At 30.9% G+C, this 22,828-nt stretch overlaps 1 protein-coding gene across 3 annotated transcripts in view; it reads left to right on the top strand.

Moving 5' to 3' along the window:
• LOC136975104 (sodium- and chloride-dependent glycine transporter 2-like) overlaps positions 1-22,828 on the top strand; it is a 42,306-nt gene that overhangs the window by 12,920 nt on the left and 6,558 nt on the right. For all 3 annotated transcript variants that reach the window (XM_067270107.1, XM_067270109.1, XM_067270108.1), the window contains exons 2-8: positions 7,812-7,944; positions 8,030-8,161; positions 10,301-10,473; positions 11,157-11,320; positions 11,421-11,553; positions 15,607-15,741; positions 22,556-22,659. In XM_067270107.1, the coding sequence (XP_067126208.1) occupies positions 7,812-7,944; positions 8,030-8,161; positions 10,301-10,473; positions 11,157-11,320; positions 11,421-11,553; positions 15,607-15,741; positions 22,556-22,659 (974 nt within the window). The remainder of the gene's footprint in view (positions 1-7,811; positions 7,945-8,029; positions 8,162-10,300; positions 10,474-11,156; positions 11,321-11,420; positions 11,554-15,606; positions 15,742-22,555; positions 22,660-22,828) is intronic.

Genomic DNA, 22,828 nt, shown 5'->3' with positions numbered 1-22,828 from the left:
ATTCAATGTCGGATGTTCCAATTCATCCTTTTATTCATAACGTTTAAAATTTATTAAAACTAGTTTAACTCATAAAGACAAAATCATTTTTTGTTTTAATTTAAACAAATTGTCAAACAAAATTACGGTAGAAATTAAAAAAAGGTCTCTTTTAATTACAGTAGTAGTCTTCTTATAAGAATATATATATATGAATTAATTTAATACGAAAAAATTACAGTATATAGTTTATTTTAAAAGACGAAAAAGTTATAATGGAGTGAAAAAATAAAGCATTCAATACAGAATTTTTTTTTTTTTTGTAAAATTTAGCTTATAAAAAATTTAATAATAATGTATAAGAATCAACTTGACGTATTTGTCAGACGTATTTTTATTGATAAAATAATGTTTAACAAATTGTATTGCAAGTCACATATTCTTAACGTAACAAAAAATATAACGAGCAATTATTTTTATTCGATACATCAGTAACGATTTTATAATGTTTCTTTTTTAATAATACAAATAATATCTATCGATATAAACTAGATGTAATATTGTGATATAATAAGTTACATTATACATAGTGAAATCTTGTTTACGGATCAAATGTAAATGTTTATTTCTAGACGTTTTAAGTTTCATATTAAACAATTTTAGACATTTTTAAATTCGTAACATTAATCAATTTAAATATGTAGAAAAATATCGTTATAAGAATATTATTATTTACAAAATAAGTTTATATCCCACGACGTAATAGTGATTATAATCGACCTAATAGTAATATAAAATAATATATAATAGGAAACGTGAAAAATCATTTAAATTTTTCTGATTTATTTGTAGTTTCTAGGTTATACTTTATTATAAAGCTACATGAACTATTTAAAAATAATATTCAAAATATATATACAGTGTTATATAAAAATAATATAACTACACAGTTCTATAGTACAGTATAAACTAACGAATTTCACTTTTAAATTATAACCGAGTTTATTGTGTACAGAATAATTAACGAAGTTAAATTATATTAGAACTATAATTATATTTAAATAGTTTCAAGGCAATATTCAATAACTGTTATTCGGAAATAAAACATTACTAAGCTTACTTTTGAAATAAAAATCGCTACTTGTTTACGTGTCGATACGCTTGATAAATTAGTTTTATGTGATTACTTTCATATATATATATATATATATACAGGGTGGGCCAGCGAAAACGAAACGGCAGAGTGTTCGTGTTCGTCCAAGCAAAGCGCTCGGACAGGTCGATCTTTTGCTCGAGGGGACATCTTTTGCAATAAAGTTTTTGCGATTCTGAATATTAACTAAACAAACATTTTTTTCGAAATAAATGTTTGTTTAGTTAATACAAAATAAATGAGTTTTTAAAATTTTTTGTTGTCTGTTGTATTCAGAATCGCAAAAACTTTATTGCAAAAGATGTCCCCTCGAGCAAAAGATCGACCTGTCCGAGCGCTTTGCTTGGACGAACACGAACACTCTGCCGTTTCGTTTTCGCTGGCCCACCCTGTATATATTTTATTTACGTTAATTTAGAAAGAAGTCATACAATTTAAATAGGTTATTTAACTTAAGATATAAACGATATAAATATTTACAATAAATTTATTTTTAAGAAATACAGTAGAGAACCGAAAATCGGAATCAATTGGGGACTGGGGTTGTTCAGATTAGTGATTTGTTCCGATTACCGATTATGTACGAATAAATATATTAACCTGTCCGATGTTCAAATTTTTCTCCGTTGCGTGTCGCTTCGTGTTGAATTTTCGTCGATTTTAATCCTAACGAAAATTTTTATAATAATAATCGAGGCTATCGTATCGTTAAAAATTATTTCTGCATTTTGTACAAACAAAATAAATATATTGAAGAATATAAAAACATGAAAATTATACTTTAGAAGTAAATTTAGTATCAAAAACGTTCGATTCAGCACGACATAGTCCGACTGAAAATCGTTCCGATTACCGGCGATCCGATACCGGGGTTCCGATTAACGAGTCTCTACTGTACATTTTATATATTACATATTTTACCTTTTAAATGAATTGAAATGAATAATTTCGTTTGAATTTCATGTGACTATACAGGTTTTCTTAAAATATATTCAGTTTACATATACAGTGCATCAAAACCCAGTCAATTTTTATCTGTAAAGTTGTTTTCTTTGTTTAGTTTAATATTCAATATTATATAATCCCAATATCAAAATGAATAACCTTAAATACTCCGTAGTTTTCCCTAAATTTCTTGTTAAATCATACAACAAAATAGGAAAGAATTTTTAATTATTATATTTTCTGGTTTCTCCATTTATAACACGAACAAAACTTAGATATGGTTTCTAATTACAAAATTGAATTCTCGAAACGCAATTCGTAAAGTTTAACATGAGACCTTTGATCAAAATTACCAATAGATTTAGTGCATTACATTTACGAGCACGACTTTGAAAATACTTGTTTTTCGAGTCATGCTCATAATTTATATTATAGATACGAACCTAGACTTTTATATTGTAATCAACATAAAAAAATTTCTAAGAATTGACGTTTTACTGTAAGCCTTTAATTTTATTTATTTATTTAAATAGTTTCTCGTGTTAGCAGTTCATCAAACATTTGTAATGACATATTTTAATATTCGTAGTATTCGAAAAATGAGTTTATCGTTAAGTTTTATATTAGGAAATATATAATACAATGTTTTCCGACTGTGGTTTGCGGTCCAGTACCGGTTCGTGGGGGGAAAATCCGTTCACAGAAAACTTAAAAATTTAAATGCTAAAACAGGAAAAAAATGATATTTTTTGATATTGTACATGTGTGTGTGATATATTCTTATTGAGGCATATATAAATTGTTAAAAATTACCGATAATATTTAAAACTTAACAAGTATGAAACGTAGAGAATTAACATTCACGACATAAGATTATTTTATATAATTCCCTTAGAAATGTTTTCATTATTACGTAAATTTCCAGTTATAAATTTCCCATAAAATTTATGTATAATTGCTCAATTTTTTTATTGTCTTGTATTACTACCAGAACTAAATAATTCTAATGTATTTTTAGAAATTGCGTATTTAATTTGTAAGATGTTTTAGTCGCTATTGTGAAACAATAAATAAGTTCAAAGAATCTTTATTTCATATCGAAATAATTGAATTTTATTTATTATTTTAGCAAGAATTGATAAGCATATATATCAAATAAACAAAATTTAATGTAAAATGAATTTATTTTTTGCGAAAGATTTGAATTTAATGAATCGAAACTGCGAAATATTTTAACATTTATGACTTAAGATTTATTATATTAATTCTTGATTAATTCTATATTAATATATAGTACAGATTTGTAATTTTAATGAATTAATGATTATATCATTTTTCCTCGCAACATACGAAAAGGTGACTCCATTTTCTCTTATATTTGTTTATAAATTTTAAAATTATAAAAAGAAAATAGAGTAATTTAATATAAATAAAATATAAATTACGGAAAATTTTAATTTCGTCATCTAAAGTAAAATGTACTTTCAAATTATTTTCCATTATTTCTGATATTTTTTTCACTATTCTAGAGTTTTATTTTTATATGTTACAATAAATTGTAATTTTTCCCTAAGGTAGATTTAAACGATTCTTTCCAATCAAATTGTTTCAGATACTAGAACATTGATTTTTACAATGGTTTTACAATACAAAATATTAAAATTCTAGTGGTTTTCTTTTGAAAAGGAAGAATGGATTTTTTGATAAAAGTTGTCTTTCTTTTTGAATAAAAATTCCATAGTCACGAATGGGAAAGATTAAATGACTGCTATATCATATTCTGCGTCAAAAGCCGTGCAAGAACATATTGCCCTCATGTATAAAACTTAAAAGTTCCTGGAATTTCTTATGAATTTTATCGATTTGGTGTCAATATACATTTCAACTGTTTCTTGATAAGTTACAAACATTTTCTGTAGAGAAATCGAAAAATCATTTTTGAGTTTCATTCGGCTCGACTACTTCATCGATATATTTATACACAGAATGGATTCTGCCTTTTAAAAATTCAAAACTAATTTACAATAGATTTTGAATAACAAATTTTACTGTAAATCAATTCTTTTATAACTTATTCGAAAAATAAATTTCTACATACGTTGTAAAGTTAACTTTATCTTTTTAACTTTATAAAATACTACTAGATTTCAGATGATTTCTTTCGTTAATCTAAGAACCAAAAGTGGAGGAAAAGAACAACCAATGAAAAAATTCCTCATCTATTTGTCAACCTTACTGAGAACCAGTTCAATTTGTACGAAGTAAATTCGAATATGTTTCGCATAATTAAGGGCCATTTTAGATATGAGCCAAATATCCGTGAGTTATTTATTGTATTGTTAAAGCTAAAAGTTATAACCATCGACGGTTATTACAATGCCGGCTGGGGACGCATTCAACCATCGATGGTTATAAGGTAAGCTTATATATGCTGGAAGAGGAGATCGGATTGGAGGTCCGGATAGCGTAACTGGAAACGCATCTGCATGCTAAGCAGGAGTTGTGGGTTCGAGTTCCGCTCCGGCCCGATTTTTTCGTCCAGTAATTATGCGGCTCCTGGACATCAACATTGTCACACTTTTAGCCACATTTTCTGCTTTTATTACTTCCTTGTTCTTAAATTAAGAATGATTCATACCGTCTTCGGAACAAGGAATCTTAAACATGGCTGCCAGATCCGCCAAACGTGTACTGCTTTTACGCTTCGCGATTTGTTCGTTTTTTTTTTTTACTCCAATCATTCATACAAAAACCTTCTTCTTAGGCTTCGTTGCTACTATACTATTACTTCGTTGCTTCTTAGCTTCGTTGCTTCTTGGATGTCATGATTAATAGTTAGGGGTTATATGCAGTGGTGATATTCGAAATATTTGACAAAGGGTTCGCTAGCAGAAAATTTTTCGCTAACAACCACCGACAAACAAAATGGAAGTTTTGGCTAGAAATAAATACAATACCTTTTCTTGCGATATATCTAATAATCAGTGGCGTATTTGGAACGTAACGAGCCCTGGGCGAAGACCAGATAACAATAGTATATTAGTGCTGTCGACCCTTTTTTTTTCGGCAGAGAAATTTTTACCCCGAATCGCACTACTCATAGTAGACAGATGTCATCATCTCTCGTAATACAATATCCTTTTTATTTCGCTGTCTATAGCCCGAGACGTCTTCCTCAGCCATCTTGTATTATCTCACGCGCATGAGATTGTGGGATCTCTCTTATGACTGGATCTAGTTTCAAGAACTCTCTTGAATCGATCGCGATTGAACCTCGTTTCGGTCGAGAGAGATCGCACCAAGACATAGTCCTCGACCTTGCTCACAATCTAGATTGAAATGCTCTGTGCGAACGGGGTATAAGGCTCTAGTTTAGTAATATTACAGAGTATAATACGTATATTTTAATATATTTAAAAAAAAACAAAACCACTGATTTTAATATATTTTTTTAAAAAAACAAAACCACCAAAATGTTACGTGTGTTTAACAAGGTTCGGGAAATTGAAAATTTTAACAACGGGTTCGGCCGAAGCTGTGCGAACCCGCTGAATATCACCACTGGTTATATGTATATAACCAAACACAAAAAATTTAAAGCGAGAAAAGCACTGAAAACACACAAGCTTTAGTGTGCGACTATGCAGACGCGAATTTAGTAGCGAGCGAGAGGTTATGAGCGATATAGTTCTCGCAAAGAAAAACATGCACAAGCGAGAAACGAGAAATCTCGCTGGCGTGAGCGAATTTCTGGTTCTCGCACATATCTGGCAGGTTTTGATCTTTATCGCTTCTCGTCTCTTCTCGCCACATATTCTCGCTCTCTCGGAAAATTCGCACGCTCGCGTCTGCATAGTCGCACCCTAACAAGAGATGCTTTTACAGCGAGAGCGAGAGAAGATTTGCGCGCACAAAAGATGGCATTTCCGTAGCGAGTGCATTTTTACTTTCTCGGCTGTTATATATAACAGAAAGAAAGTATGGCACTCGGATTTTTGCATTTTTGGACCTAGGTCACCTTAAAACATCGAGAAATGCAAAATATAGAGTTTTTTCGGTATATATGAGTGTTTTTGTGTATATGTATGGCACAATTTTGTTTACCCTCTTTGAAGCTTAATAACGCCTGTGCTTTTTGTTGGAAGTTTCTGACATTTTGCAGGAATATTTATTTATTAGGAGGATTGATACTATTAAATTTTGGTGGTTAAAGGTCAAGAGGGTGGGGAGTTAAAGGGGATCGAGTGTATCTCCAGTAGGGTCGGACCTAATGACGATTTTACTCGTTATGAGCATTTACAATTTTTTTGTAAAACCCAACTTTCGCTGAAAATTAGGCTTTTTGCCATTTTATAATAGTTAAAAATATAACAACAGATGACGTCATCAAATGTTGCTGGGAAAGTTAAGCAACTCGTTGCTGATTTATTTTAATGAGCGCACAGTTAGAACGTAAAAGCATCGTTCAAACTGCGAGTCGAATTTCTCACGAATTTAAGAGTTCAAATTCTGGGACGTTCGAAGTACGAAGTACCACTGTATTTAAAAATCCGTGTATAAAGAGAACTTTCTCAATCCGTCAAAAATCTAGTTTCGTATTGAGATTAAAGAGAGTTTCCAATTATTCAGCTAGATATTTGTCCATCAAAATTCGAATTTGCACGGAAATTTGCTTCAATTGATTTCATTCACTCTTTAACGAAACGCATTTGGAATGACGTTAAGGATGATAAATCCAGCTTGTCCTTTACCTCATTTTTTATATTACAAAATAACTGTCATTTTAAATCTTACTTTTTAAATTTTAATTATTATTTACGTAAATTTTTACGGAAGTGTTGGGATTTGATTCACTTTATCTGATATTATATGAAAATAATTGAAACAATATAATAATGTACAGGTATAGCATAACATAATATTGGTATGGTACTAAACAATTGCACACTTCATGAAACTAGGCCAAGACCTTTGAAATTTCCAAATCGGCCTTAACCGATTTAAAATAGGTTAAATTACACGTGAGTCAGCATTTACGATAGATTAGTTAATTTCAATGGATTTCTGACACGATATCTTCAATTATATAATACGAAAGCTGATACAAATTTTTACATATTAATTAATTCATTTTAAAATAGTTAAAATTAGTAATAAGACTATTTTTTTTAAATAATTATTCTGTGTAATGTAAACAAATAAAAGGTGAAAGTAATTTTAAAATAATTTCATTTTAACGTACGATTTTTATCAGATTATTTAACGACAGGTCTATATACAATCAAATCATTAAAATGTCATAATTACAATACAAATTTATAATATGTAAATGCAATTAAAAAGATCTATCATGATTTTGATAACAGATGAAAAATTGCTTCTTGATAAAACGTGGATATAATTAATGGTTCATAATTTTGTGGGTAGGCGTGGTAGTATTTTTATTCATTTGGTGTGCTTTTTTTAATCTGAATTTATATTTGTGCATCAAAAAATATTCATAAAATTAGTCAAAAAGTATATACAGCAAAATATCCATTATTTTTTGAAACATTATCATTGAATTAATAATGTACAGGTATAGCATAACATAATAGTGGTATGGTACTAACCTGTTAATCCTCAAAATATTATAATTGAAAATTCGAATCTAACTTTTGTATTAATTGGAAGGTATTATATATAAATTATCATTTAATATTTGTTTCCTTATAATTTATTATAATTTATATAGGAAAATGAAAAAGATATTCCAAAACGTGAAGTATGGGGAAGCAAGGCAGAATTTATTCTTTCGTGTGTTGGTCTTTCTGTAGGAATAGGAAATGTTTGGCGATTTCCTCACTTAGCTTATGAAAATGGCGGAGGTAAAAATAAATTATTTTTTTATGAGTAATATTATTTAAATAAAATTTTTTTAAATAAAAATTTATTTAATTCGTTAATTTTCAGGTGCCTTTTTATTTCCTTACGTTATTTTATTACTTTTTGTTGGAAAACCGATGTATTTTTTAGAAGTGGCTTTGGGACAGTATTCTAGTTTAGGTCCTACGGCTGTTTGGAAATGTTTTCCTCTAGGAAAAGGTAAATAGCACTATATTTTCATTGAGTTTCTGTTGAATATTGTTTATTAAATTATTATCTTTTTTGGATAATTTCCAATTACTGAAATATCAGATATCAAAAAACTTTATTTAATGAAGAATTAACCTATATTACTCTTATCATTAATTAAACATCGTTATCAATAAGGAAATAATGTTTTATTTAATCAGATTTTTTTTTTAAATTTACGCAATCATTCATTAAAATTTGCTATCTTTTACTATTACCAAGTGGAAAAAATTGTATTGCCCGTGCAATAATTTACATGTTAAAATATTTTTAATAATGTAAAAATAATTTTATACTTAACATTATAATTAAATTATTTTCATTTTTCTTTGGTGCCATCAAATATTACAGGATATTTGAGTTGCAATTTGAAAAAAATGTAGACCTATAAATTCCCACTGTCATTTGTCTGTCTACCCTTCCTTAATCTCGAGAACAGAGTTAGATAGATGAAAAACGAGGCCAGATATGGAAAGGTTAGGGGCAGGAGGCCCCAATTAATTATATATGAATTTCCTAAGTACCGGAAGTCACATTATTTCAATTCAAAAATTTTCCCCTGAAAGGAGTTAGACTGTATTGCTAACAGGAAAAGTATGATGTACAGGGGCAAGACACTACTAATTTGAGGTTGAGAACATATATTTTAATTAAATTAAATAAATTTAAAAAATATTATTAAAAATTGCAGCCTGCCAGTGTGACGATTTTACAATAAGTTTGCTCGTTACACTTAAATTATTCTCATTCGTAGATATATGTAAAAGTGTCAATAAAATTTAGAAAATGTAGTTCTTACTGGAAAGTTTTTTAAGGTATAAAATTGCTTTATTGACATTTTCATAGAAGTATCCATAATTTAATAAAAATAATTTGGAGCAGAAGAAAATGGCATCTTTTTTGGAGCTTGAGGTATAAAATTCTAATTCGGAATTCAGCAAGGGAAATCGTTAAAATGAACACAAAGATTTTCTTAATATTATATGAATGAAAATGAATGAATTATTAATTAAATTGCCGATGATGCTATTTTGACTGTTCTAGCACAACAATAAATTAGCAATGATCAACAAGTATTTCTAATCGTCATAATTATTCTAATAAATTTTAAAGAAAATTGAAATTCTTAACCAATGATTTGTTCATAATGATTTATAGAGAAGCAAATGACACAAATCCCTAGATTGTTTATTCAGTATCTAAAAACAAACCAGATGAACACATGTTGTTTGCTTTAAGCTGATGATCATTAATTTACATACAATATGATCCTTTAACCGATTATTTTGAAAATGACTAGTATAACCACTGTGGACCTTTGGCCAAAGTACAGGCCTACTAAATAAAAGCATCTGCCAAACGATAGTGTCGTCTTCCCCCCTCTTAGATTGTAAAAGAACAAAAAAATATTTCCGTTTCCACTAGAAATGGAACATCAATGACAATTATAAAGTTTTAGATAATAACAAAATATATAATTTTAGCTTTTTTCCATTCCAAAATACCAAACGAGATCTCGGAACAGACTATTAAAGATGGTCTGTCACCATTGTCACTTGTCACTCCATAACAAGGGTATAACGACGGATGGCTGAATGTGACTTTCGCACAGTCATGAATAACACCACTATAGCTTAAAAATATTTAAAAATATAATTTAAAAACAGTGGTACGCAGACTCCTGAGGTCCGCGGACTACTGTTTCGGAACCACTCCGATCTATCTACTCCTATGCAAATGTAACACTTAGCCATTCTTGTGTTATAACCGTATTGTGCAGTGATGGTCAGTCATGCTTAGTTTTTTTTTTTTTTTTTTAACTCTTTCTGTCCAGCAGGCATTAAGAGGTCATTTTAGCAGGTCCATTATGGGTTTAGCCAGGCCCACAATAGAAGAGTGGGTTGGTGAGGGACGGTACCCGACTTAACCTGATAGACCTTCCAGAAAACTTCCTAGAGATTTTTACTTTTCCAGATGTAATACCGGATCGCAAACAGGAGCGGAACTTCAATGCTGAAAGCCTTCAATGCGCTCAAAGAATGAAACCACGTTTCAGTCTATATATTTTATTATAAAATGTCCTTATAGTTCGTACTTTTTATTATTTAGGTATTGGAGCAGCTATGGTAATGTTATCGATAATTGTGGCAATATATTATAATATCGTGATGAGTTATACCTTACTATACATGGCGCAGTCTTTTCGCTCTGTGATTCCTTGGAGCGGGTGTTTTGAATGGTGGGGAGCAGATTCGAATTGCTACGTCAGATCGGAAAATCAGGTTAGTAACTTTACACTATAACTTGAATATACGACTCAATAAAAAATGTAACAACAACGAGAAATTATAAGTTAAACGTTATTTTTATCCCGGTTATTCGAATCTAATGCTTTCCTGAAAACTAAATATCGGAAGTTCGAATAGTAGTAAATATTTTCCATTATTTCTTATTGAAAAAATTAACACTTTTTTATTATCATTCCTAATAATCTCAATCTATTTCTCCAAATTATACTAAAACACTGAAAAACGCCTACTTAATCGATTTTTAGCATGATATTAAACACTACAAATTTCAATCACCTTACTATAAGCACCTAAGGAGATCATTAAACGGTTTTAGTAATATTTACCCTTACTATTATCTAAATATAAATTTGTGGTTCGTTGTAAAACTTAAAAGAATGTAATTAGATTTTTCATTACTCTGACAAAAACCAGGAGAACTTTATTTAAACTTAATATCGCTATTACACATCGTATTCTTACTTTCACATAATTGTGTACATTAAATAGACTTTTTCTTATTGAATTACGGTATTATCTACTGTGAATTTAGCAAACAATCTCAATTGGATAGATCGAAAGTTTTCACTTAAGTTATAAATAGTTTAATTTTTATGATTTAATAAATTAAGTGAAATTCATTTGTCTGTTAATCTGTTTTTTTTTACCTTGATCAGACTAGATGCGCCGATGTTATGAGGATGCTAGAAACAGTATATAAAGAAGCTAATCGAACAGAATTTAATTTAAATAATTTAACAAATAATATACCGGAAGAATATGTTATGAAATTAAATTCCTGTACTAATGCTTCTCAGACTGCTTCAGAACAATTTTGGGAGTAAGATATAATAATTATTATTAATAAATTTATAAATTAATCACTGTACTTTTTAAATATGAAAATTTGTAACTGGATTATAATTATATATAATATATAGGCACTATGTGTTAGATCTATCATCTGGAATCGATGAAATCGGTCCAATAAAATGGGATCTAGCTCTGTGTATTTTTATATCTTGGACGGTCGTCTTTTTAGCTCTAAAAAATGGAATTAAATCTTCTGGAAAGGTAATTTTTTTTATAAAATAAGAATATCAATTTGTAGCAAATAATTTTTATATATAATAATAATAATAATAATAATAATAACTCTCCCGTGGTCACCACCTGGTCGTGGTGGGAGAGCCCAGTAATTTTACTGATCCATAGGGCAATGCAGGCTGGAGCACAAGCTTCTGGTAGGGACACCCATGCCAGTAAGGTCTATGGGGAGAAATGAAGCTAAGAGTGACCACACCCACATTCTGTGGAGATATTTATTATGGTAATAACTAGATCTAAATTTGATACCGGCTCGGACGTCGCCCGGGTTAACAAGGTCCGCGTTCGTGGGTTAGGCAGAGGCTCGCGTTCGAAAAATAGGCCACAGTCTCCCTTGGTTACCGGTGGCGAAAGCAGCACCGGCCCAAGCATGGCTACTGCAATGCCCTCAACAGATGTGAGGAACCAACCCAGCCTTGGTGTTTCTGTGGCAATGCATCCACAGACCACAAGGGCTGGAAAACCACGCCAACGGATGAAATGGACAGTAGAAATGAACGAGTTTATCATCCGTACTTACTACACAATCACAAAACTCGAAACAAACATGACAGCATACAGACAACAACTACACCATAGATTCACACAACAGTATCTTCATCTCACTGTCACCGAACAAAGGGTTGTTGATCAAAAAAGAACAATTATACACAACAACCTTATTCCACAAACAACACTTGAAGTTATCAAACAACTAGGTTGCTGATCAAATACATCAACAGACAGAAACATCTAACATTAATGAAGATTACGTAACCTGTCAGGATAATCCAGCAAACAAGCATTGATAATAACACACATACAACAATTACCACTAATGATACTACAGACACTTCCTCGTCAATCACTGATAACAAGACATAGATTTAGTTAATACGCTCTCACTTATATTTCAGGAAACACTCACTAAATATACAGGTACAGATCCCACACAACGACCACGAATACCAAAAATCAACACGTCAAAGGAAGTTGGAAAAACATTAAATTATGTAAACACTCACTTACTACCACATTACATTCATTCAATTTCTACACTCGCAGACATTCATACATTAGTTTATGCTGGGGCAGTCACAGTGGTGACACACCATGGACTGAAAGTTCAATCACAGACAAATACACAGAAAACACAATTCTATCACAAGCCTGCCTGGCAGAGAAGAATAGAAACACAAATAAATGACATTAGACAGCAATTAGGCAGGCTGACACAATACACTAAAAACAACATAACACCCAAATTAAGGAAACAGCTCAAAAACATTTTCAAAAAAATAAAAACACACACAAAACACGAACATCACAACACACGCATTACAGAATACATTGATACACTGAAACAAAAACTTGCTGCCAAAGCACGTAGACTCAAACGATACAAAACATGTACACTACGAAAACAACAAAATAAATTATTTACAAACAATGAAAAACTCTTTTACAGACAAATTAATAACAAAGCAAACACTGATACACAGCACAGTGGCACACCAACAGAAGAAGAACTCACAACTTATTGGTCTTCTCTTTGGTCCAGTGCTATCACGCACAATGCTGATGCAGGCTGGATCGAGAAGGAGAACAGAAACTTGCACATCATACCAACTATGCCCTGTGCTGAAATAAACATACATGATTTCCAATACACTGTTAACAGAACACACAACTGGAAGACACCTGGTGTAGACAACATTCACAATTTCTGGTACAAAAAGTTTACATCACTGCACCAGGAACTAGCTAAACACCTAACACACATCATCATCAATCCACAAGACATGCCAAATTTTCTTACTCAGGGCATCACCTACATGAAACCTAAAAACAACAATACCACAGACCCCACACAATACAGACCAATTACATGTCTTCCAACACTCGTACAAATTATTGACATCCTGTATCGCAAACAAAATATACAAACATATTGAAAAACACGACATTCTCACGGAACAACAAAAAGGTTGCCGTAGAAATCACAGGGGATGCAAAGAACAGTTACTCATAGATTCAGTCATTCTACGGCAAGCACACAAACAACACAGAAACATACACATGGCATATATAGACTACAGAAAAGCATTCGACAGTGTTCCACACAGTTGGCTGCTACATATTCTACACATGTACAAAATACATCCATCACTCATTACATTCTTCCAAAACACTATGCAGCACTGGAGAACAACACTACATCTCAGGGTTAGTAACACTTCCATACAAACAAACCAAATTTTTATTAGGCGAGGAATTTTTCAAGGAGATTCCTTGAGTCCTCTCTGGTTCTGCCTAGCCTTGAACTCATTATCCAACATGTTAAACAACACGCAATATGGTTACAATATCAGACATGAAAAAACAACACAGTTTACACTGTCACATCTCATGTACATGGATGACATAAAACTTTATGCATCCACACAAAAACAACTTCATCAACTCCTACAAATCACACATTCATACACCAAGGACATACAAATGGAATTTGGCCTAGATAAATGCAAAACACTTCACATAGAAAAAGGAATCCTGAAGAAAGAAGATTTTGCACTTGGAAATGGAGACGTTATTGAATCCATGGAAGAGGGTGAGTTCTACAAGTATTTAGGATTCCAACAGGCCAAACTAACAGAACATACACAAATAAAGCAAAGATTAATTAAAGAATACCAAAGTAGGTTAAATGCTATTCTCAGAACACAGTTAAATGCAAAACATACAGTCAAAGCAATAAACACATATGTCATCCCAGTACTCACATATTCTTTTGGAGTTATACATTGGACTCACACAGATCTTGAGCAACTCCAAAGGAAAACAAGAACTACACTTACTAAGCATAAACAACATCATCCTAAATCTGCTATAGAAAGACTAACCCTTCCACGTAAAGATGGCGGACGTGGCCTGATTGACATAGTTAACCTTCACTACAAACAAATACAGTCACTGCGAGAGTTTTTCTACAAAAAACAAGAAACATCACAATTACATAAAGCAGTAACTCTAGCAGACTCGAATAACACATCATTAAACTTACACTCACATCATATGGACACAACACAACATATAAAAAGCATAGACACCATTAAGCAATCGTGAGGCTCGAAAGGCACTCCATGGCAGGCATCCTTATGATCTGGCCCAGGATTTTGTTGACAAAACTGCGTCAAACAGCTGGTTAGCTCGGGGATTCCTCTTTGGAGAGACGGAAGGATTCATGATTGCCATACAGGATCAGGTCATAAATACTAAAAACTACAGAAAACACATACTCAAAGATGCAACACTCACAAATGACACATGCAGAAAATGTCACATCATGCCAGAAACTATACAACACATCACTTCTGGTTGCAAGCTCTTGGCACAGACAGATTATTTACACAGACATAATCAAGTAGCAAATATAATACACCAAGAGCTTGCAAAGAAACACAAATTAGTAGACATCCACAAACCATACTACAAATACATTCCACAGACAGTATTGGAAAACAACACACACAAAATGTACTACGACAGAGCCATAATCACAGATAAAACAATTTACCACAACAGACCAGACATCACACTCATTGACAAACACAATAAAATCACATACATTATAGACATATCCATTCCAAACACTCACAATATACAAAACGCATGCACTGAAAAAATTAGCAAGTACACAGAACTCGCCCAGGAAATAAGGCATCTGTGGAGGATGGATAGGGTGCTTATTGTACCTGTTGTTCTCTCCTCTACAGGTGTGATACCACACACACTACACAAAAGCCAGGGCACGTTACAATTGAATAGAAACACATACATCATACTACAGAAGGCCACTATATTGAATACATGTCATATTGTGAGAAAATTCCTGAATACAGACACACACACTGATACACTTCTTTAATTTCTGTTTTGGTTACTATGCCTTGACTTTGGTCCGGCATAGTACTTAGCCACCGGTGTTAACCGAGTATATCTAACAATTAAAAATAATAATAATAATTGTTTTCATTCTAGGTAGTTTACTTTACGGCAACATTTCCCTATGTTATTTTAATATCGCTATTGATTTATGGAGCAACATTAGATGGCGCCATAGATGGAATATACTTTTTCTTCGTTCCTAAATGGGAAAAACTATTGCAAATAGAGGTTAGTAAATTATCAGATAAGATAAATACTAATATAGTAGACTTTCGCTAATTCTGCCTCAATAATCCGGCATACCTTCTTGTGTGATCGCCTATGCGCTTCCGTTTCGATGAAATGTTAGTTACGTTTGATCTGGAACAGTAGCCCCGAATAAAGAATTTAGCAAAATAAGCTTAGAATGTTTCAAACTTTTGCTTTCTTTGACACTCAAGATTTGGTTTTTTTCTTCTGCTTAAAATAGATTTTCACGAATATCGTCCTTCATTGACTACTATATCAAATTTCTTTATATCAGTTAATTTATTGTAATTAATAATAGCCTTTAGCAATAAATAAATAAAAAAAATTAACTTGACTGCAAAATAGAAACTAAAAGATATAGAAAAGTATATTTTGAACTGAGGTAAACAAATTTTATCCATAATAAATATTTAATTGTGTAAAGTGAGATAATTGAAATTATTCTCCTAGAGAGTTTAATAGGCTACTCTAACAAATATTAATGGATAAAAAATGTCTTAATTATATAAAAAAATAATGGAGTTGTCATCACTAAACGCGTCATATGTACTATATTTATGTAGGTATTTACACAATATTTAACAGGGTAGCCGAACTTTATCGCAATACCATTATCAGCAATACGCGAGAGACTCATCCTCTATTGGAACGATATATTATATTGTGTATATTTAAAATATTACGCTATAATACACTTCTTGTCTAGCCTTGGTATATACTTGTAAGCACTATTGGCCTCTATTCCTAGACTTATTACACCGTCACTGGATACAATATCAAACTTATTACACAGTGACGGTGTAATAAGTCTAGGAATAAAGAAGTCAACATAGTACTTACAAGTGTATAAAATATTATTAATAGTTATCACTGTTGTGTAGTAAACGTCACTGTTACTTTACTGATATTTTATAATAGGTTAGGAAAACATTCGTTTAACTCCTCCGACTTTGCAATCGTATCCTTAGCTCAAAGTTTAGTTGCAATGTACAATCCATGGGTATATCACACTACACATAAGTCTTGCAATATTTTTGTAAGGTTTTTGTGTGTAAGTATTACAAATTTATAAAAAGAAATTGTATAAATATACATTGGAGGGCAAAAGTTAAGTTAAAAGTGTTTTTTTTTTAATTCTTAATTTAAAATAAAATAGAAACTTTATTAAAATAACAAATTTATTCACTCAATAGGGTGTGTGCCCACCCCTTACAGCAATACATGCTAGACACCTGCTTCTCATACTCTTTACAAGGTTATTGATCAATTCATTAGGAATTAAAGTCCATTCTCTTTCGAGAGCAGTCCTGAGCTCATCAAGGTTTCTGGGTGGGGGACAGAGACTTCCCACCCATCTTCCGAGGGCATCCCAAGCATGCTCTATCGGGTTCAAATCTGGAGACCTGGATGGCCAGTCCTTTCTTTGGATTCCAACGTCTTGAAGATACTGAGTCACCAAGTTCGCTCTGTAGGGACAAGCATTAGCGTCCATTAAAACGAAATCCGTGCCTTCTGTGTGAGCCATTGGGCGAATATAATGCTCAAGGATCTCATCGCGATACCTTTGACCTGTTAAGGAACCTCCTTCAAAGACATGGAGCTGCCCAATGAGAGCGATGCCTGCCCAGACCATCACACCACCTCCGCCGAAGTTGTCTTTTTCTCTTATGTTTGATGGCGTATATCGTGTTCCAGCCTCTCTCCAGATAAAGCATCGTCGAGAATCACTCTGTAGGCTAAAGCGGGATTCATCTGTGAAGAGAACTTTGCTCCAGTTGTGGTCTGTCTAGTCTTGATGTTGATGACTTCAATTCAAGTGCACTTTTTTGTGGAACAGTGACAATGGAATACACACAACTGGGCATCTTGCATAAAGACCAACAGCAGCAAGCCTTCTGAATACAGTTCTGACAGAAATTCTTTTTCCTGTGGCTGATTCAAGCTCAGAAGCAAGCATCCTGCATGTTAGTCCTCTATTGCGTTTGACAGTTATTTTCAAAAACCGGTAATCTTGAGGTGTGGTAACTCTTAGACGTCCTTCCACGGGAATTCTGGAGATATCCCCTCTAACTGTAAACTGTTTCCAGAGCCGTGAAACCACCATTCTTGAAACTTTTAGGCGCCTTGCGAGTTGTTGCATCAGCTTGACTAAGCTCCATTTCCATCCATCCAATAGTATGCCATCTTAAAGAATCATCTAAACGATGCCTAGAAGCCATTAGAATGTTAATGAATATGCCTTAATTTAAAAAAGCAGTTTAAATAAAGTTTGATTACAAAAAACAGCAAAGTCAAAGGAGCGTTCTAACCAGCGAACCACTAAAGATTGAATTAAACGTACGTAATTTGCATATTGACAAGATATTTTTCTATTTTCTAATTCGTCATGTAAATTTGCATATATGTCTACATTTTCAAAATGTTTTCGTGCATTATTTCTAAAGTTGTGAGGCAAAAAACTACTTGTAACTTAACTTTTGCCCTCCAGTGTAAGTCGCTGTAAGAGTCTATAAGAGCCACAGTTTGGTTACTATGGGTATATAACAGTGGTTCTTGACCAGTATTCCGCAAACCTGCCTCGAGTATTCCATGAAAAAACAAAAGATTTTAAATTTTTTAGTGCAAATTTATTCTAATATAACGTGCGACCCATAAATATAAAGGCACAACTTGTTATCCGAATAAAAGCTAAACTACTCATCATATAACAAAACCAATTTAATTTTGAGGTAGTTATAAGTAGTTTAGCTTTTATTCACATAACAAGTTGTGCCTTTATATTTATGGCACATACCTTACATTATCATATTCGTAGACATTTGATTCATTCAATACATTAGTTTTTTTTAGTTCCTTGCTTCATTGTTTCCCGAGAATAGTAGACATGAAATTGCTTATCACTTTTTGAATATATCTATGTTAATGCTCCGTGTAATAATAAGTATATGAATGGTGTTTGGCGGCCTCAAAGGTTGAGAACCACTGGTATATAACAGCTTCAAAAATAAAATCTACAAAACTTTTTAAAAATGCTTTCACATTGGTATGAAAAGCAAATTTAAATGAATACAATGACTAAACTGTACTAAAATTTATTGAAATTACAGTATTAAACATTTAATAAAAATAAGAAATTGAGAAACAGTTAAATATACCGTAGTTGTATTCTTCAACGAATTTAATCAAGTACCAGATATTTCTAGAATTAATTCGTGTTATAAATATAAATGATATAAGTTATTATGAAAAATATATTCCTAAATGATAAACACAAAAATCAAACTTATAAAAAAATTTTATCTTTATATATCTTATGAAAATTCAATGCTTATGTTCAAGTGTGGTCCTGTACACATAGCAATTATACAAAAAAATGATCAAGTTCAGTAATATTTATTTACGATTCATCAAATCTCGCAATGTGTGTATTTTAGTGGATAGTAAGGCCGATTTTTGCGAAAACATTAAAAAATAAATAAACCAGTAGTTTAAATTTAAAAATTATAGAACTTAGGGATATCAGACTATTCGATTTGTAGACTTTTGTAACTACCAATTCAAAAATTATGTCCATCTTATTTTAATGTATGCAACGCTCCGTCAAATCGAAAATAATAATTATTTTCTAATTATTAGATAATTTAACGGTGTGATATGATTAAAAAATAATTATAAAGTTCCATAAGAATTAGATACAAAACTTTTTTAATCTTCCTTTCTACAAAAGTAATCGATTATTGTTTTAATGTTGCGGAACTGATGCAAGCAAACTTGGAGCCCGAGGAGAAAGATCTTTGTGCCGTTCGGTAAAGAAAATCGACACATCAACGCAGCTCCAGCAAAAAAATCACTTGTCATTCTACACTGATCAACTTCTTGATAAGGTCACATAGTAAATTTTAATGATAGTTTCAACTGGTTAGATCAGGATATATGTGTAGATACGAGGGAAATACGGCATTCAATTCAATATTTTGTAAGGAACGAAACATCTAAGAGGTTAAGGTAGATATCAGAATTTAAAATATAATCCTAAATATCCATTCTTGTAACTTTCAGTACTCTAAACATCATAAAAAGTTTCGTTGCGAGTAAAAACAGTAATGAGTGAACTCAAGAGTATAATTTATTATTAAGAGCTTGCAAGCAATTCGTAATTTTACAGTATTTTTAGTACCGTCAACATTCAGAAAAAATTCTTAATCATTATAAAAGTTTAGAACTAAAACAAGAGTTTGCAAGTTTGCACTTTAAGTAAAAAGTTCTTAAAAGATAAAATTGGAGGCATTCTCATCAGACTTTTACTTGCTTGTAGGTCATTGTTAGAACTATTTTTAATTAAAAATGATTATAACTAAAACGCGACAAATGTCAAATTTTAGTTTTTTAATCACGTTTACTTTATTTACAATGAGATACGGAATTTAAAACAATTATATTTATTATTTTACAAATTACGCGTTATAAAAGAATATATTTTAAAACAAAACTAGCTTCATTTGATTTAGATAGTAATGTTAAAATAAAAACAATATAAATGCATGAAAAATATATCATTTGACATCTATTTGTTATAATATAATTTTAAAAGCACCAATTGATGAACCCATGATACATTGCATGGAAATTATACGCTTTTATCGTCATCTACTTTTATCATAGTGGTTGTAAATATCTGAATCCACGGTGCCGCGTAACATTATCTGGTCTAATTCTACTTTGAACCATTTCCGATTGTCCATTACACAGGAAAAGTGTCTTTCTAATGGACGACCTCATAGACGATTTACTCATTTAACAGATGGCTCAATTAACTAGAACTAACGATAGAACAGCTCCGGTATGTGTTGCTAAACTGTTAAATTTAACAACTGCATCTTAAGCTTTTTATATTAAAATATTATCTATTTACTATAATTCATATTTTAAAAATTCTGTATATTTTGATTTTTTTTTCAAATTGTTTTTCCCCCTGTGATAAATATTTGAATAATATACTTTAAATAATTCAAAGGTGCTTTTTCTAAATTCAAGATTTAATCTCAAATGAAATTCATTAAGAAATATAATTTTAATTAATTTATACATTTTAATATGTATTTATTCATATTTTTTAAAATTTAATTTTATCTAAAATTTGATAACATTTTAATTAAGCTTTAAAGAGTTTAATTGCTAATTAATTACTCTCTTTGTAGAACATTATTTCCTATTGTTTTGTTGTTTGCTGCTCTTTTTACACACTAATTTAAAAATTAATATTGTGATCACATAATGAATTATACAATTATAATTAAAGCTGTAAAGAAATGTTTACTAAAGTATTAAAAATTAATAAATAACTGAAATAATTGTGCTTCATTATTAAATGTAATAAAACATTTTTATTCCATTAAATGCAATTATTTCATTAATTTTAATAAAATAATTGCTTCGGAATAAAATAAAATATTCTTATATCTTTATTAATTTAAAATTTAATAAAAATCCACTACATTGTAATTTTTTATTGGTTTAAAAATCATGTTTTTAAAATATTTTATAAATAACTTTTACTCTTTTTTCACTTTTAGCCAATGCCTGGATTTTATTCTTTGCGACACTTTGGTTCGTTTGTAATATAGGCTACTTTAACAGATTTTTTTTGCAATAGTTATTTATTTACTACGTGCAACAAAATATAAATAGGATTAACATACGTAATGAGATAAATTTACGTCTTAGATAAAAGATCTAATCTAGGAGAAAGGTGATTACATATTTTATCACCTGTCAGATGCATATCCATGACATTTGTCTTCCGTTTTCCATATTTCTTCATCCACTGGCTTTTCTCTCCAACTTTTTTTTAAAAAAGAATTTTATTGTCTCCGGGACTATATAATGTCCTGAGTTGATCAAGAATTCTATGTTGAATTACTCTACTTTGAAGTTGTGAAGAGCGCTGTTTCTTGATCCGTCAGGAAAAATCTAATTGCATAGAACGGAAACAAAAATTATTACACTCATCATTATACATAAATTTTGAATGCTAAAAGATTTGGTTTACTCTTGAAAATGCCGTTATGGTTTATTTTTAGTTGTTTTTTGTGGGATAATTTACTTTATTTTTAAGGTCACTTATAAAACATTAAACAATATCAGTTCAATAAAGATGATGATAAAGATCCTTATATGAATGAAATAGTATAGTTTTTTTAATAGAGTTTTTAATTTCTTTTTGTAAAATATGTATTTAGGTTAAAACGATTGCGTTATTATAAAACATTTCAAAATTGTTTTATTTTAAACAGAGTTTATGTTATTGTTTTATGAGTTTTTGGTAAAGGGCCTTATTAGACTAAGGATACCACGCCATGATGAAAGCGTTAAGTTAGTCAAGCAGCTTTTAACAGTACTTTGTACAAATTACACAAAATCCTCGTTAATGTAAATGTTTATCAACATTAAATACACTGCCCCAACTCTGTTCCATTTACAATAAGATGTAAATGGAACAGAGTTGAAATTCTGTCTTCAAATACGTTATTGCCTATTTTTTCTCTTTAATTAAATTGTATTTCACTCTGTCGTCTTGACAAACTTCTTCTATAATGCATTTTGACTAAGACATATCATGATGCAACGTTTACAATGAGAATGAATTATCACTATAATCGTAACTTGCCAAAGATTTCATCGTAACGTGAATCCTTTATAAATCTACATAATTTCATATCTCTAACTCTAAAAGTAATTCAGAATTCTGAATAGTTTATATCATATAAAAGTACATAATTTGATTTATTTGCAGGTATGGAGGAAAGCAGCTGAACAACTTTTTTATTCGTTGAGTATATCCTGGGGAGGCTTAACATTATATGGAAGTTATAATCAGTTCTACAATAAAGTACATAGGTTAGATATTATTTGTTCTGTTCAATCTTCACAGCAAACTATTAAAAATCTCTCTATATACATATTCTCTCTTTTCTCTGTGAAAACGAGAGATAGAGAGAAACTAATGAGTAGTGTCTATAAAAATTCAATAATTCTTCAAAAAGTTTTAAAATTTTGTCATTAAAAT

Source organism: Centruroides vittatus, unplaced genomic scaffold (genome assembly GCF_030686945.1).
Source record: "Centruroides vittatus isolate TY-2023 unplaced genomic scaffold, ASM3068694v2 contig_364, whole genome shotgun sequence".
NCBI lineage: Eukaryota > Metazoa > Arthropoda > Arachnida > Scorpiones > Buthidae > Centruroides > Centruroides vittatus.
Note: the sequence above shows the minus strand (reverse complement) of the source record. Positions and strands in the feature narration are given on the sequence as shown.